This window comes from Adiantum capillus-veneris, chromosome 1 (genome assembly GCF_014529385.1).
Source record: "Adiantum capillus-veneris isolate H3 chromosome 1, ASM1452938v2, whole genome shotgun sequence".
In the NCBI taxonomy this organism is placed as follows: domain Eukaryota; kingdom Viridiplantae; phylum Streptophyta; class Polypodiopsida; order Polypodiales; family Pteridaceae; genus Adiantum; species Adiantum capillus-veneris.
The window spans coordinates 156,051,712-156,067,563 of NC_140931.1; the positions used below are offsets into that span (position 1 = coordinate 156,051,712).

The following is a 15,852-nucleotide window of genomic DNA, read 5'->3' on the forward strand; positions in this document are numbered from 1 at the left end:
AGCAAAAATGGGCTTGTTCATTGTTAAAAACCCATGATTTGTACGTCTATATGTTATGAATCTCTTTTTCACTACCCTGAAACACCTCGAGTAAGTTAGTTTACTGTTGAAAAACTATGATTTGTATGTCTCTCTCACTACCCCCTCCCCTCCCCCACCAATTCTGAAAATACATAAAAGAGATTTTCACAATTACTGAACATAGTTCTCCAAGTCCCATAATCATTAGATTAGTTCAAGGGGACTACAATTTGGCGACCATATTTACGCACCACAAGTACAATACAAAGAATGATAGATAATAAATTTAAAGAAAAGGCTGATTACAAATCTGATACAGAGGTAATAGAGAATGAGGGGGTAAAAACCTAACGATAGCAATAGGCCATGGGGGGGTGGGACTGCGGAACTAGAACTGCAAGAAGAGGATGCTAGATAGCGCCACAGCAAAAACAGACACGAGAAGGGAGGCAGCAATTGCCGCCCCATGGTTCTGATCTTCCGCAGCTGGAGGAGGAGCAGGGGGGGATGATAGGAAAGGTAAGGGGCTCAAGGAGGAGGGCGCAAGTGCCGGGGTACCGACCGGAGTTGTCGAAGGAGTAGTTGCTGGTGTTGATGCAGGTGAAAGCGTTGGTGACACTGCAGATTCAACGAAAATACCTCATTAGCAAATGGTGTAATTGCTAAATCAATGCAACCCTGGCATAGACTGATGAACTCATGCAAGCCATTGCTAGATTTGACTCACCTGCTGGTGCTAATGTGGGAGTGGGAGGAGCAGCCATGGGAGGTGTCGAAGCAGGTGTAGTCGAAGGGGGTGCGGAAGGTGTCACTGCGGGTGTTGTCACCACCGAGGGTGCCATGACAGGGGTGGTCACCATTGGAGGAGGAGTGCCTGCATAACCTAATTAGTTAGTACAACGCTCACAAAAGAACAATGCAAACACATCTCTTCCTCTTGGATGCATAGACACAGAATGACATCGTTACCTGTTGCGGGGGCGACAACCGGAACTGCTACGGGGGCGACAACAGGAGCTGCTGGAGGGGATGTTACTGCAGCAAACATAGCACCACATCAGCCTTGCCCATCCATACAAGGAAGCAGAAATAGGCTCATCAATGCCAAACACTAACCAGGAGGCGAAGGGACGGGCTCCGCAACAGGGGTGACAGCGCCTGCATTTTCAAAGGTGAACTCAAGATCAATGGGCATAAAAAAGCTCTACCTACAAATAAATGGAAAAGCAGCGATGCGGGCGACAATTGAGAGAGGATGTTCAAAGATAAGACTTACCTGTGCAGTTAATTGAAGTGGGCGAGGTGACGTTGCAGACTACAGGAAGCTGCGTTGCGCGGGCCGCGTCCACAGCAATGGGGAGAGCAGAGTCATTGGCGAGAACGCAGAGACAGGAAGGGTTGCTCTGCACCACGCTCGCCAGCCCGGTGCAGCAGCTTGCAGAAGGCGCCGATACATTTCCCTGAACGTAATCCAAGCATGGCAGCAACGTCACGATTGCTGCATTGCAATCAGCAGTTCCCTGCGCCGCGCAGACGCCCACCAAGAGGAGCAGGGTACCCCAAAAGCAGCAACTCGAGGGCCTCATTGTCAAATCTCAGAGAAGCCCAACACGTTTCCGAGAAAATGCAAAGCTATGGCGAGCTCAAAAGGGCCGTTGGCAGAATTTTCAACGGGGCTGATGGTGGGCGGTGGTGTGGTGGCAGCAGAAGAGCGAAAATGGCAGATATCGTGAGTCTTGACCAGGACAGCTTTGTCTGCTGTGGAGGAGCGCGTTGTGAAGAATATTGGATATGCGTTTGCTAGTGGACCAGATACAAAGGGGAAATTATCTAGTGAGGATAAGTGTATGCAAGGCGTGTATGTGCGAGAGAGAGAGAGAGAGAGAGAGAGAGTGTGTGTGAGAGCGCGCGTGCGTTTCTTCAAAGCTTGCAACAACCGGCCTTTTTAGAGGCGTTGTACGCCAACGGCTAGCTCCTTCCCACCATTCGATCGATGAATGTGTGTCATACGCCCATTCCATCCCCTTTCAACTACGCCTAGGGCCTACCTACTCCTCTCTTCTCTCACCTATTGTTGTCGGGCCCCTCTAGCGTATATTTTCTTCTTTCTAAACATTTCCTCCTTTGGCCACAACCTCCTACGCCAGATAGATCATCGAACATGCAAAGAAATGCCCCTAGGCTATGACCATCCACAAACATCTTTTGCTATCCTAGCAGCAGCATAGTTCTTTATATTCTTCAAAAAAGGGCGCAGTTGCACGCATGGTTGGAGGGGGTAAAGATGCCGTCACACTTTTTGGAATTTATTGCCAGCGAAAAAGCCTGTTGCACATGCGCTTGTGTCGTGTAGCTCCAAAACGAAGCTTACCATGGCTAACTCTGTGTTTTTGGTAGAGTTGGACTAGCGAAGGCAACGTTGAGGTAATAGCGACAAAAATAAATAAATATAAATAAATAAAATCACTAGCCCTCACAACAACACTAACAACACCATTGCAATTAAACAAACACCATTGCTAACTAGTACGGCCGGTCGCCTTCGGCGGCCTCTCTCTCTCCCCCTCTCCCCCTCACTCATATAAACCGGAACTCACCGGATGCAACAAACTTTGACACGTGGCACTGGAAAACCAGTCTCCTTAATATATAGTATAGATTACTCTGAATGTTTGAATAGACAACAATGATTGTGCAAGCAAATGTTTGGTCGTTGCATATGGCGCTTCCTAATTTTATGCTCATTCATCACAACGAAAGGCCAATGGCTACGCTCAAAGTTCACAACAAATAGATGCCTTTGTCAACATTTTCAAATGTATGCATGAAACACTAAGGTTCTATGCAGACAAGCGACTATGATATTGTGCAAAATGCCAACATGGAACTAGATAACGGTTGTGAGCTGCAAATCGTCAAAATACCAGGCAAGCTGACAAGTATGATGAAGTAGGCTAAGTGTAGACTAATGGACTTGGAGGCTAACAAGCTAGATGGAGAAGTCGTTACGTGCGGGTTGGTGGGACGGATAGAGTAATTATGTAATGGAATTGGCCTATTTAACTTGAGAGTAGCGGAAATTAATGAGAGTACTTTTGAGAAATGACTTTGTGAGCATAGCGGGTGAACATAATTGAAGATAGCAACATAATCATAGCAATTAGTTAACTTGGCATGAACAATACTTTTGCAAGAGAGAGAATTTAGAGAACATGACAACAATTGAGGACCGAATTTATGTGGAGCCGGTCCCCCCTCTAATAGGCATTTGTATTATGATTTCTCCCATTAAGAGAGACTTGTTACAATACAATCTTTGTGTTCCTTGTGACATGTATGCATGAAACACTAAGGTTGCTTATTGTACATGGAACACAATCCCTACAAGGAGGGGGCAAGCCCTACATGAGGGGGGATGAGAGAGAACACCCACACACTCACACAAGGCATGCATGGTACAAAGAAAGCAAAAGGGACACTTGTCAAGTTCCTTTTCATGTTGCCCTCATTTGCATGAGTCATTTAAAATAAATTTGTACATTTGCTTACTCTAATGTAGCATTGTATGCATTGACAAGGTTCATACCATCCTTAAGCTGTATTCCTTGCAACCATCTAGCATCTTCAAAAGGATAATTTTTGAACTTAATTAGATACCGTCGGATAATCTTACCATGTCTTAGTACCTTGTTTGCATGAGTCATTTAAAATAAATTTGTACATTTGCCCTCATTTGCATGAGTCATTTAAAATAAATTTGTACATTTGCTTACTCTAATGTAGCATTGTATGCATTGACAAGGTTCATACCATCCTTAAGCTGTATTCCTTGCAACCATCTAGCATCTTCAAAAGGATAATTTTTGAACTTAATTAGATACCGTCGGATAATCTTACCATGTCTTAGTACCTTGTCTTCATGCCGAAGGATAGCTTCAGGTTGTAGCACCTCTTCTTGGTCTTCAACTTCGGGAGGGTCTTCAATAATTGGTTCAGTTGGTGGCTCTCCTTTGTAGGGCTTAAGTAGGCTTACATGAAAGGCATTGTGTATGAGCCAATGGTTGGGCAACGTGAGTTGATAAGCCATCTATTTGATGGGCTTCAAGATTTGAAAAGGACCATAGTATCTTTTTGCTAATTTAGCATAATACTTTTGATGGCCCATAGGATTTTTGCCTGTCGTTTTCCTTAATCGAGCCTTAGGAAATTTGAGTAAGACCCAATCATTTTCTTTGAACATTAAGGCTCTTTTGTGCTTATCAGCAGTAGCTTTTTGCCTTTGTTGAGAGATGGATATAACCTCCTTAATCTTTTGAAAAGATTCTTGTAGGTCACGGCTATACTCATCGGCGGTGAAGATCTTCCCATGTACTTTAGGTAGCAAGGGACTTTTAGGTCTTTCCCCAGTGATCTCAAAAGGTGATTTTCCCTTAGAAGTATATACAGTATTATTGTAGGCATACTCTACAAGAGGTAAGTACTTTTCCCATTGTGAGCGTTGATCTACTTCGGTAACATAAGTCTTGAGTAGATCGAGTATCGTAAGATTGGCTATCTCACTTTGGCCATCCGTTTGTGGGTGATAGGCCGAAGAGAAATTCAATCTTGTTCCTAGATTTTCAAATAGACCTTTTCAAAAATTAATGGTCAGTCTAGGATCTCTATCGGACACGATGGATGTGGGTAATCCATGGTGCTTGAAAATCTGAGATATGAAGAGAGTTGCCATTTGATGTGCCTTAATAGTCTTTTTGACCGGGAATAAAATGTGCTTGCTTGCTAAACCTGTCGACTATTGTCCATATTCCCGTATTCCCATGGATAGACTTGGGTAATCCAAAGATGAAATTCATGGATATACTCTCCCATGGTGAATTTGGGATAGGCAAAGGCTGGAGTAATCCAGGTTGCTTCCCACTATCATACTTGGTCTTTTGGCATACTACACATTTCGAAACATACTCTTGTATGTCCACTTTCATGGTAGGCCAATAGAAGTATGTCTCTACTCCTCGGAAAAGTAGTTGAATACCTCTATGACCCGCATATGGAGGAGCATGGGATTCATACATAACTTTCTCACGAAGAGAATGTGTAACACATAGCCTATTGCCATGGAGAAGATAACCATCCTGCAAAATGAATGGTTCCTCTTTCTTCCCCAAAGCAAGGGCTGACATTATGTCTCTAAAGTCAGGGTCAGTAGCATACTCATCTATCATAGAAGATAGATCATTGTGAGTAGCTATAGACACCGCATTAATTTTGGTCGTCGTGAAAGTGCATCGGCCACTTGATTGTGCTTACCAGCAATGTGAGCAATATGAAAATCATTAGGGCCAAAAACGACTCAAAAAGGGCTGTGTAAGGAATTGGTTAAATTACTAATTAGCAGAGCCGTTTGTGGTCAAAACGGCTCCAAATTTGTCCGTTTTGGTCATTTAAAGCATATCTACGCAATCTAAAGCGTATCTAGGTACATATCTCTAAATATTCAAAAAGATATCGTTTTCTTCACATTTTTTTGTGGCTCACCTCGAAATTTGTTTTCATTTACTTCACTTGGCGGCAAATAGTTGTTTCCACTTTTGAATCTCTCTTTTTTCTCTCACCTTTCGCGAGCTTTATCTCTTCTTCTCTGATGCACCTTGTTCTACTGCTACGTTATTTCCATTATACTTTTTGGTCCTTCATTACTTACAATGACTAATACATCTTCCATTAGTGATAACCGCAAGTTTCACTTGAACATTAAGCTAAGCCAGGAATATGCTACTACGCGGAGTGTCTATCAAAGACCAGTTACAACTGCAAATGAAGCACAACAACTTCGCAATGAGGGAAAGAAACACATTGATATATGGACTGATGGGAGCTTGTATCCACCGGATCCTAGCACTGGAAGGTATCTATCTTTTCACACACCTCATGATTTGATGAGATTTGTTGGTGATGGGGTTGATGGCTTACTAGGATATAGTTCTAGGTTATCTCATTTACACATTGATCATACACAATACATTCAATATCTCAAAACTGTTTTGTCTTCAAATGCAACAAGAATTTTAGAACTTGAAAACCAAATAGCATCTCTAAAACAAGAAAATCACCAACTTCGGACTTTAAAAGAAACTCCAATAGGATTAAGAGCACGAGTAAAACGAATGAGAGATGTAGTAAACTTAACAGAAAGTTCTGGACAAAGAAAAAAAAGATTAAAGATTACTAGAGAACATGTGACTAGTCTTTTAGGATTTGATATGTCCCATGTTCAAGAAAGGGTGAGATTTTTGAATGAGGTAATGAACAAAAGTGATGTTCTTAAACTTTTGAAACTTCCTGAAAATCAAACTCAGAAGAAATCGGTATTTCAAAATTTACTGAAAGATATGGGTTTACTGGTCCAACCTTCTCAAATGCAAGAAGTTTGTGACACAGTGGGGGTGAGTAGAAGGGGTTACAGGGCCATCTCTAAAACCTGGTTTCAGGTTTTAAAGTATTACAAGATTAAAGCTTTTGGGTTGCATAGGCCTCACAATGTTGGGAAAGTTAGGAATCTATTAAACGAAGAAATACCCGAACATTTTGGAGAGTACTATCATATAGAAGGAACGATGCCATATGAAAAACAGAAAAAAAAATCTTCTTTTGAGTATAATGTTTTTAATAACATTTGGATGAGTATAAAAAATGTTCAATCTGCTATGGTGAGATACTATAATATGCAAGAAGTAGATTGTGAAGGAAAACTTATATTTGTTCTGAAATTGGATGAAACTCAAATTCAAAAATGTCAAAAAATGGAAAGAGTATCCATATCCCTTATGAATAGAGCATTGGACTATAGCCAGGGTAAGCTTGATTCCCCACACCACAAAACTCAATAAAAAATGGAACTTTGGTGGATCGGAGCAGCTCAAATACCAGTTAGAAAATCACGATACATTGAAATGGTTGTTTTTGTAGACTGATATCCCTTCTGTTATACAGGACCAAAATGCAGGTGAAAAACTTTGTGTGGATGGCATGGGTGACTTTTTTGTAGAATGGCTCTTGGGTGCCGACCTTAAAGCATTAAAGTGCATGTTTGGTGTATGTGGAGGTGCCAATACTAAGTATCCATGTCTATATTGCATGGCAAACACTGGAACAAAAGGATGGCTTGCAGAACACGAGGTTGAAAAAGCACCATCGAGGAATAGTGTGAACGTCATCGACTACCCATCTTCTGCTATGATTTGGGATTCAATTCTAACAATAGATTTAAAAAATGTACATATATGCACAATGCATGCAGAGATTAGAATCTTGGACAAATTGCTTCGACTCCATCTTGACTATGCATATTCTATGAAGCCAACTAAACTTGCAGACGAGTGCATAGAAAAATGCGAGGCTTTGCTCTCTCAAATGGGTTTTCATGATGGTCAAGTGCATCTAAAAAAAGATCCCACTCTTTCAAAAGGAACCGGTGATGTTTTGCAAGATGTTTCAATGGGTGGAGCAAAAGCCAGAAGATTTTTGAGTAACCATGACAACAAAAAAGTTGATGCTATGTGGAACTGCTGGAAGGATCTTTGTGTTATAACAACCAATGTCAAAAGTATACCAAATGTAGCCAACAAATGCATGGAAGTGTGGAAGAAGTTCGACAATTTTTTGAAAGTTTTGAGACAACAAGTTAGCTCTGCTACTTATGCAGATAACTTTAAAAATACAATAAATCTTTTAATAACTGCTATTACAGATGCTTGGGGAGCAAAAGACACCACATATTACTTGGTGAGTATTCAATTACTTTCTAAAGTTTGGATAGTATTTTACTTTGCATCCTATAGAGTTCAACTAACTTTTTTTAAAATTTTTAGCATATTCTATACCTGCATGGACCATATTTTGCAAAACAAGGACCCCTTGCAACATGGAATACTCAGGGAATGGAAAAATATCACTATCAAGCGAGGACTTCTTTTTTCAAATGTACGAGAAAGGGAGGGGGACAAAGAAGGAGCAATGCACTAAAGGAATTATTCAATTGGTTTTATAGGAGGCAATTACAACGGATGAGATCAAACAACCATGCTGCTCAACCACAGATGGAGATTAATGCTTCACTTTGAAACTTTGTACGAATCTTTCTAAAGAGATCCAAATTCAAAAAAGATATTTTGGTGCAAAAAATTGTCAAATTTACATCAATTTTTGATTTTTTTAATATCTCTAGGCATGTCACCCCTATATCTCAAAAACTTTCTTCTTTTATAGCCCCCAAGAAGGTTGACATTTGTCTCCTCAGTGCTGCTGCATAGCTAGAGTAGCAAAGAAAGTATCCTGCTCTTGAGGCATTGAATCCTGCAGCATATCCAAATATTCGAAGTGCTGTTGATCTCTCAAGTAGCATGATCTTGTTTGCATTGATTTGAAGGGGATTGTACCCTAAAAACCATGACAATATCTTCAGTGCAAACATTGGCAACTCAGGATCTTCAGAATACTGCATGTGAAAAGCACAGAAGGTGGCACTATCCAATGTAGGCATGTAGTGCATGAGAGAGGAGGCATGCCTTCTTGAAGAGCCCTCTATTGCTTTCCCTCTTGAGCCTTTAGCTCTCCCAAGAAAATTGTCTTTGTCAAGGAGTTCAATCTGCAAAACAAGATAGAATGAGTAATTAAAACAAACTTGAAAAAAAAGAAAGATTTCAGTAGGGAGATCACCTTTTGCAACTCATCTTCGGCAATGAATTTTTCTTGAAGGAGATTGCATGATCCGGTCATCTCTCTTATGTCAACTTCCTTTCTAATTTTTTTGAGCTTAAAGTCTCTGCCAATAGATTGGATGCCAAGCTCAACAAGCCTCTTCTCAAAATCCTCATCTTTGAGGGAAGGTTTCTCCTCTTCTACTCTTCTCATGCATAGAGCAAGTGCATCAGGAGCAGGCAGAAAATCTTTATTGGATGTCTGAAGATCAAGTGCCAAAAACTCCTCTTTTGACTCTTCTTCTATGTCAATAAAATCTTTGGCCACCTCAAAAGCTTCAGAAATGGTTGCAATACAGTAGTCCTCCCTCATATTAAGCAGACACTGGATATGATAGAGAGGGATATACTCTTTTCCATCGATATAGAAGTAGGGAAGGTTTGGAATAGTAAGGGAAGCTTCAGACACCTCTACCTCATCTGTTGGCTCATCAATGACAGTACTAGCTCTAAATTTAGCCACATCAAAATTTGCACTCTCTTGCTCCTTAGCTACAACATCAATTTCCTCCTCTTCTAGAATTTCATTTTTCTCAAGCTGCAAAACCATGGAAACATTTTTATTTGTTGCCTCTTCATCTGTATCTTTCACTTCATCAGCTTTGCCTTGCATGTCAACTTTAAGAAACAAAAAGCAAAGAAAGGCAACTTCTTTTGGAACAAGGTTGCAAGGCTTTAAATGTAATTGACAAGAAATGGTAGGTGGACAAACAAAGGAAGTCTTCTTGGAAAATCTTCCAAACCTCCTTGTTACTTTGCCTTTCTCAATTGAGTTGGTAGTAAATTCGGTTAGATGGCAATAAGTCTTGCCATCTAAAACCAAACACTTGCCTTCAACTGCCTCTTCAAACTCTTTGAATTCTTATGACAAGAAGTCCTTCAAATGGTCTAACAAGGCTGCAAGATCAAACACAGGGTTGAATATTTCATATGCTTTGGTGTACACTTCCATGTCACCACCATCCATCACAGAAACCAATAGTTTCTCACTTGGACTCTCCTCCAAAATCTCCTCCCGACCTTCGTTCATGGTAGAGGAAAAGTCGATCGGTGAAGCTACTAGATTCAGGGTGAAGGTCGAGAAATAAGCGCAAAGTGATATATAGAGCGATAAGGGGGAGGGTTAGACTATGAGCAAGGCACTCCTGGAACTGGGTCTAAGAACCTCACTAGCACGCCCAAACGAAGCGATAGGGGTGGGTTCCAGGATGTGCAAGTTGCTCGGATCGCGTCGTGTCGGAGCTGCCAACTAGAAGCCCGAACCACGCGATAGAGGCTCCACTCGGCGTTTGCAAACGGGTACCGGCGCATCGTGCGGGATGAGGGGACTTTGAGACACCAAAGCGATGCATAGCTGCCAACTAGAAGCCCGAACCACGCGATAGAGGCTCCACCCGGCGTTTGCAAATGGGTACTGGCGCGTCGTGCGGGACGAGGGGACTAGTAGAGGGAAGTAACATCTTGCGTCGTGTGGGACAAGTAAACGTGTAACACTAATAAAAATCGAGATCAAGCTTTATATAGGGTGCAAAATATTACCGTTATTGACACGTGTAAGCCATGCAAACGTGCCACGTGGCCTGCTTCAACTGTCGTCGTACGGACGGTCGGATGTATATAAAGCTCTCTCACGTGCTCATTTTTTACTTTCTCCCATACCTCACATTCGCGTCATGTAAACTACCTGCACTTCCTCCCATCAACCCATCCGCACTTTCTAATATCTTTCTTCCACCGTGGTACCCGTGGTACCCATCCTCTCCCAATACGATACGATACGAGCTAGTCCTAGACAGTGGGTGGCCAAGATTTCGCGCCGTGCGGTTGTCCACTTCCCATTGCCAAGATCAGCTGCTTTACATACGACGTGACTCGGATGTGTTCTATCATGTGGGTGGACCGACTATCGTGTCGTGCAGGTCTTATGCCTTGATTTATTGGAAAAGTCAAAGCTTCACATACGACGCGATACGGGCATGCTCTAGAGTGTGCATGAGCCCTCTATCGCATCGTGCAAGTCTTCTTGCTTGATTTATTGGAAAGGTCCAAAGCTCACATATGACGTGATACGGGCATGTTCTAGAGGGTGGGTGAGCCCTCTATCGCGTCGTGCAGGTCTTCTTGCTTGATTTATTGGAAAGGTCCAAAGCTCACATACGACACGATACAAACATATTCCAGAGCGTGGATGACCCTTCTATCGCGTCGTGTTGGTGTCTCTCCCCAATATCATTTGCTTCACATACGGCGCGATAGGTACATCTTGTAGATTGTGGGTGACCCATCTATCGTGTCGTGCGGTGTTTTGTAACCCAAATGGCAAGGACAAAGCAGACTGCAAGGAAAGTCTACCAAGCCCCAACTGATCTAAAAAAAGATGATTTAGAGAAAGATCCAGAGATACCACCGCCTCCACTACCTCGTCAAAGGCCCAATGCTAGAAAAAGATTGAATTATCACGTCAAATCTTTAAGAGAAATAAGAAAAGCACAAAAGTCTACTTGTCTACTGATTCCAAAGCTATCTTTCATGAGAGTTGTCAAGGAGATATCAGATAGACTTGTAAGCATGATGAATATCAAAACTTTTGTCTCAGTAAGGTGGCAATCTCAAGCTGTGATGTGCCTTCAGGAAGCTGCTGAGGATTTTCTCATAGACTTTATGAATGATAGCTACATTGTAGCTGCATTTGCTCACAGGGTCACACTTATGAGCAAAGATTTTGTGCTTGTGTCAAGGCTGAGGTACAAGTTTGACAAGGCTCTTGAGCTCATTCCTAGTGAGGATCTTAGAGCCTTTCAAATTTTAAATATCCCTCCTTCCAGGCAGCAGAAAGATTCAGGGGTTGTCATTGAGGATGTTACACATGAGTATGAGACAAGAAAGGCCCAGGATATCAAAGCAGGAAAGGAGGTTGAGAGGGAGCAAGACATGATATCAGAGGATGCTATCCTTAAAGAGTAAGCAAAAATTTTAAGAGCATCCAACTCTCTTCTTTATGAAAAAGTTACAGGCCAAATGGTGGTGGATGTCTCCTTGTTTGGAGATAATGAGGCGTATTTGGACATATTCCCTCAAGACACAAGTATGCTTGTAAATCCCAACATTGAGCTTGGTGACACTGTGCTCTGTATCTGTCTCAACTCCTTTGCTAATTATTAGTGCATGTGCAAGGCTGGCACAAGGGGCTCATGGGGCTCGTGTTTTCTTTTTCAGGTGTCTTATGAGGGATCTTCCAGAGGCTCTAGCTATGAAAATTTCCACACTTGACCCTCTAGTGACACAGTGCCTTTTTAACAAGCAAGGAACCCTTTCAAGTTTTTTTGAAGATTTTAACATGTTGACCTGCAATTACATATTATACCCCTATGTTGAAGGGTAAATCTTAACTCCTTACATGTTATTTTTAACATTTTGTGGTATTCTTAGCTAATTGTTATGTTTTATAGAGGACATTGGAGTCTTATTATCTTCCATCTTTTGGAGAAAGATATCATATTTATGAATTCATTGTCAAGTATCCATGGGAGAAGTAAACTGTAAGTATGAAGTATGATCTATGCTTGATGGCCCATTGTATTCTATTAGTAGCTTTTTGATTCAATGTCTTCTTGCAGTGCTGCCAAACTTATTGTTGGTCACCTGAGTACCACAAATAAGGATTACAATATAGAAGCTTTCAAGTACTACAATCAAAAAGTGCCTTTACAGACAGACTCAACATCTTGTGGATGGAGGGTGCCTGCCAATGCATGGAGATATCTTGAGTCAAGGTGCCGGATGACTACACTCACCGTAAGTGTGGCTCATGTATTTATTTTGATGTCTTAACTATGTATGTATGTACTCATGTCCTTTAATTCCTTTTTCTATTTTTTTCAGTTGCATGGCTATCCAGAGTCTTGGGTCACGTGGGTGAGAGAGAAGGTTGTTTCTATGGTTTTGGAAAGATCAATAAATCCAAATGATCCAGAATCTCCTTTGCCACCAAAGAAAGGTAGAGCCACCAAAGGTTTGGATGCAAATAAAATGGATCAGAAGAAGAAAAGTCCTGCAAAGAAGATCCATACAAAGAAAAAGGATCACAAGAAGAGTCCTACAAAGAAGAGCCATGCCAAGAAGAGTCCTTCCAAGGGGAAGAGTCCCACCAAGAAGAAGATCCCTGCCAAGGGGAAGAGTCCCACCAAGAAGAATGCCAAGGGGAAGAGTCCCACCAAGAAGAAGAGCCCTGCAAAAAAAAGAGAAGATACAAAGGGCCATCCATTCCACTCACCATTGAAATTCAAGGTTCAAAAGCGTTGTACACTTAAGAATAGTAAGGGGAGGCACCTAGCTCACCTTTCAAGCTACCATTTATGTTGCCAAAGAAGGTTGCCAAGTCACCCAAGCCAGCCAGTCCTCAGGAACCCAAAGCACCTACCCCTGCCAAGTCACCCGTGCCAAGCCCTGAGGAGCCCAAAGCACCAACCCCTGCCAAGTCACCCGTGACAAGCCCTAAGGAGCCCAAGTCACCACCACCACCCACTCCTGAACTTTCACCCCCTTCTGAACACAAAAGAAAAAGGGTCTCTCAGGATGCAGAATCCTCTCAGGCAAAAAGAAAAGTGGAGTTTCATGATTGATTACTCCACAAAAGATATGTACACTTTTGTTGATTTTGTCCATATGAACATATATATACCCGTTGGTGATTCATAATTTTGTACTTCAAATACTTAATACCAACTATCGATTCTTAAATGTGTATCATGATGTCATGTAAGTTTAAAACAACATAAGTAATGTTCACAATAAGGTAGAGAAAAGATAAATATATTTGCAAAATGATTACAATATTGAACTTGTTTTTTCAAGTCCTTGCAAGTGGCTCAAATACAACTCTTTTTGGGGGAAGGCATGTGATGCAAGACGTTGAATTCTCCATCCTTGTGCTCACCACAATTTCATCCACTTTGTAACATTTAATGGCCTAAAAACTTATATGTAGCGGAAATTAGCATGAACATAGTGGGCATTTCATTAGAATAGATTCCTAATGAGAATTACAAGAGTGCTTGGGTGGAGAGAGCAACAAGAAGCATAACACCTAGTTAGATAGCATCAACAATACTTTCAAAAGAGAGATAAATTAAGCTATTGACAACAGTTGAGGACCGGATTTGCATGGAGCCGGTCCCCCCTCCAAAAGGCTTTGTATTATGGTTTCTCCCATCAAGAGAGACATTGTACAATACAATTCTTGTTGGGATCGGAGAGCACACACACAGAGAGCCAGCACGAAGAAGGAGATAGACACAGTGTGTGGCGGGGCGGTACTCACACACTACAATGTGTAGTTATGAGTATAGTTATTATGAATGAGTAAATGAATGGCTGTACATGGGCGGCTGAACAACGGGCAGCCGGGCACACGGGCCTTTAACCCAACAATCTCCCACTTAAAGGCAGTGTGCCTTTAAAGTGGCCAAAGTACAGCAAAAGAAGTCAAGCCATACCCATCAGCGATCTACAGTGTGCAAACCGCTGTGAGGCTAACGACTTCGTGAGTAGATCAGCAGGGTTATCGTCAGTGTGTACCTTGACAAGCTCTATGCGCTTGTCCTCTAGCACCTCTCGTATGAAGTGATACCTCACCTCAATGTGCTTTGTCTTCGCATGGAAGACAGGATTCCGTGCCAACGCTATGGCACTCTGGCTATCACAATGTAGAATCGGAGCATTACCAGCCATACCAAGATCTCCCACTAGTCGTGAGAGCCATACGGCCTCCTTGGCAGCCTCAGTGGCAGCCATATATTCAGCCTCTGTAGTGCTCAAAGCAACGCATGGCTGTAAACGTGATGCCCACGAAACCGGTCCACCTGCAACTGTGAACACATAGCCGCTAGTAGACTTCCTCGAGTCCACTGACCCTGCATAGTCTGAATCTGTATATCCGCAAACAGACATATCCTTCTCACCATAACATAGGGACAACTCTGAAGTCCCTCTCAAGTATCTGAGAATACCTCTCACTGCATCCCAATGACGCTTGCCCGGGTTAGACATGTACCTGCTAACCACACCAACTGCATGAGCAAGATGTGGACGCGTAGCCACCATGGCATACATCAAGGAACCAACAGCTGACGCATAGGGAATCTGAGACATCTCTGTAGTCTCCAAATCTGTCTGAGGGCAGTCATCATGGCTGAGTTTTACATATGGAGGCAACGGGGTACTAATGGCCTTCCCCCCTTCCATATGAAAACGCTCAAGCACCCTGTCAATGTACTCTTTCTGACTAAGAAAGAGCATCTTGCGAGAACGATCACGAGTGATCCGCATACCCAAAATATGACTGGCATCCCCAAGATCCTTCATGGAAAAGGTCTCATGTAGCCTATGTTTCAAGGCATCCACATCAGAAATACACTTCCCTGCGATCAGCATGTCATCCACATACAAAACCAAAACAATAAGACTACCATCTGCAGCCTTGCGAGTATAGAGGCATGGGTCCTCATAACTGCGTACATAGCCCAATGAACTCATGAATGCATCAAATTTACGATACCATTCACGAGATGATTGCTTCAGCCCATACAAGGTCTTAAGAAGCCGGCATACCATCTTCTTTGAACCATGAATAACAAACCCACTTGGTTGCTCCATGTACAAATCCTCGTGCAAGTCCGGATGTAAGAAAGCTGTCTTTACATCCATTTGCTTCAATTCCATGTCTTCTGTAGCTACCAAAGCAAACAACATACGCAAAGTAGACATCTTCACCACTGGGGAGAAGATCTCGTCAAAATCAATGCCCTTTTGTTGCTTGAATCCTTTAGCCACAAGCCTTGCTTTGTACCTAGGCTTTGCATCCATTGAACACAATTTTATCTTGTAAACCCACTGTGCGCTCCTTGCCGCACTGTCGAAGCAAGGGACTTGCCAATACACCGTATGCGAGCCACAAACGGCTCCAAGCACACAACAAGCCTAAACTAGCAAGCTCAAGAAAACAAAGGGTGTGTCACTCACCGCTCTACGCTCGCCTTCGTGGTGGATTCCTCGCCGCGATGAAGAAGAAGCTGCA

The 15,852-nt window shown here is 42.4% G+C and overlaps 1 protein-coding gene across 1 annotated transcript; it reads right to left on the reverse strand.

Moving 5' to 3' along the window:
* Window positions 1–278: 278 nt before the first annotated feature.
* Window positions 279–1,915, reverse strand: LOC147465857 (uncharacterized). The gene is made up of 5 exons (XM_086522479.1): window positions 1,298–1,915; window positions 1,138–1,179; window positions 991–1,056; window positions 749–895; window positions 279–639 (listed from the first exon to the last, which is right to left on the reverse strand). The coding sequence occupies exons 1-5, from the start codon at window positions 1,605–1,607 to the stop codon at window positions 410–412; spliced, it is 795 nt and encodes a 264-aa protein (XP_086378605.1). The 5' UTR covers window positions 1,608–1,915; the 3' UTR covers window positions 279–409.
* Between the last annotated feature and the right edge of the window lie 13,937 nt (window positions 1,916–15,852).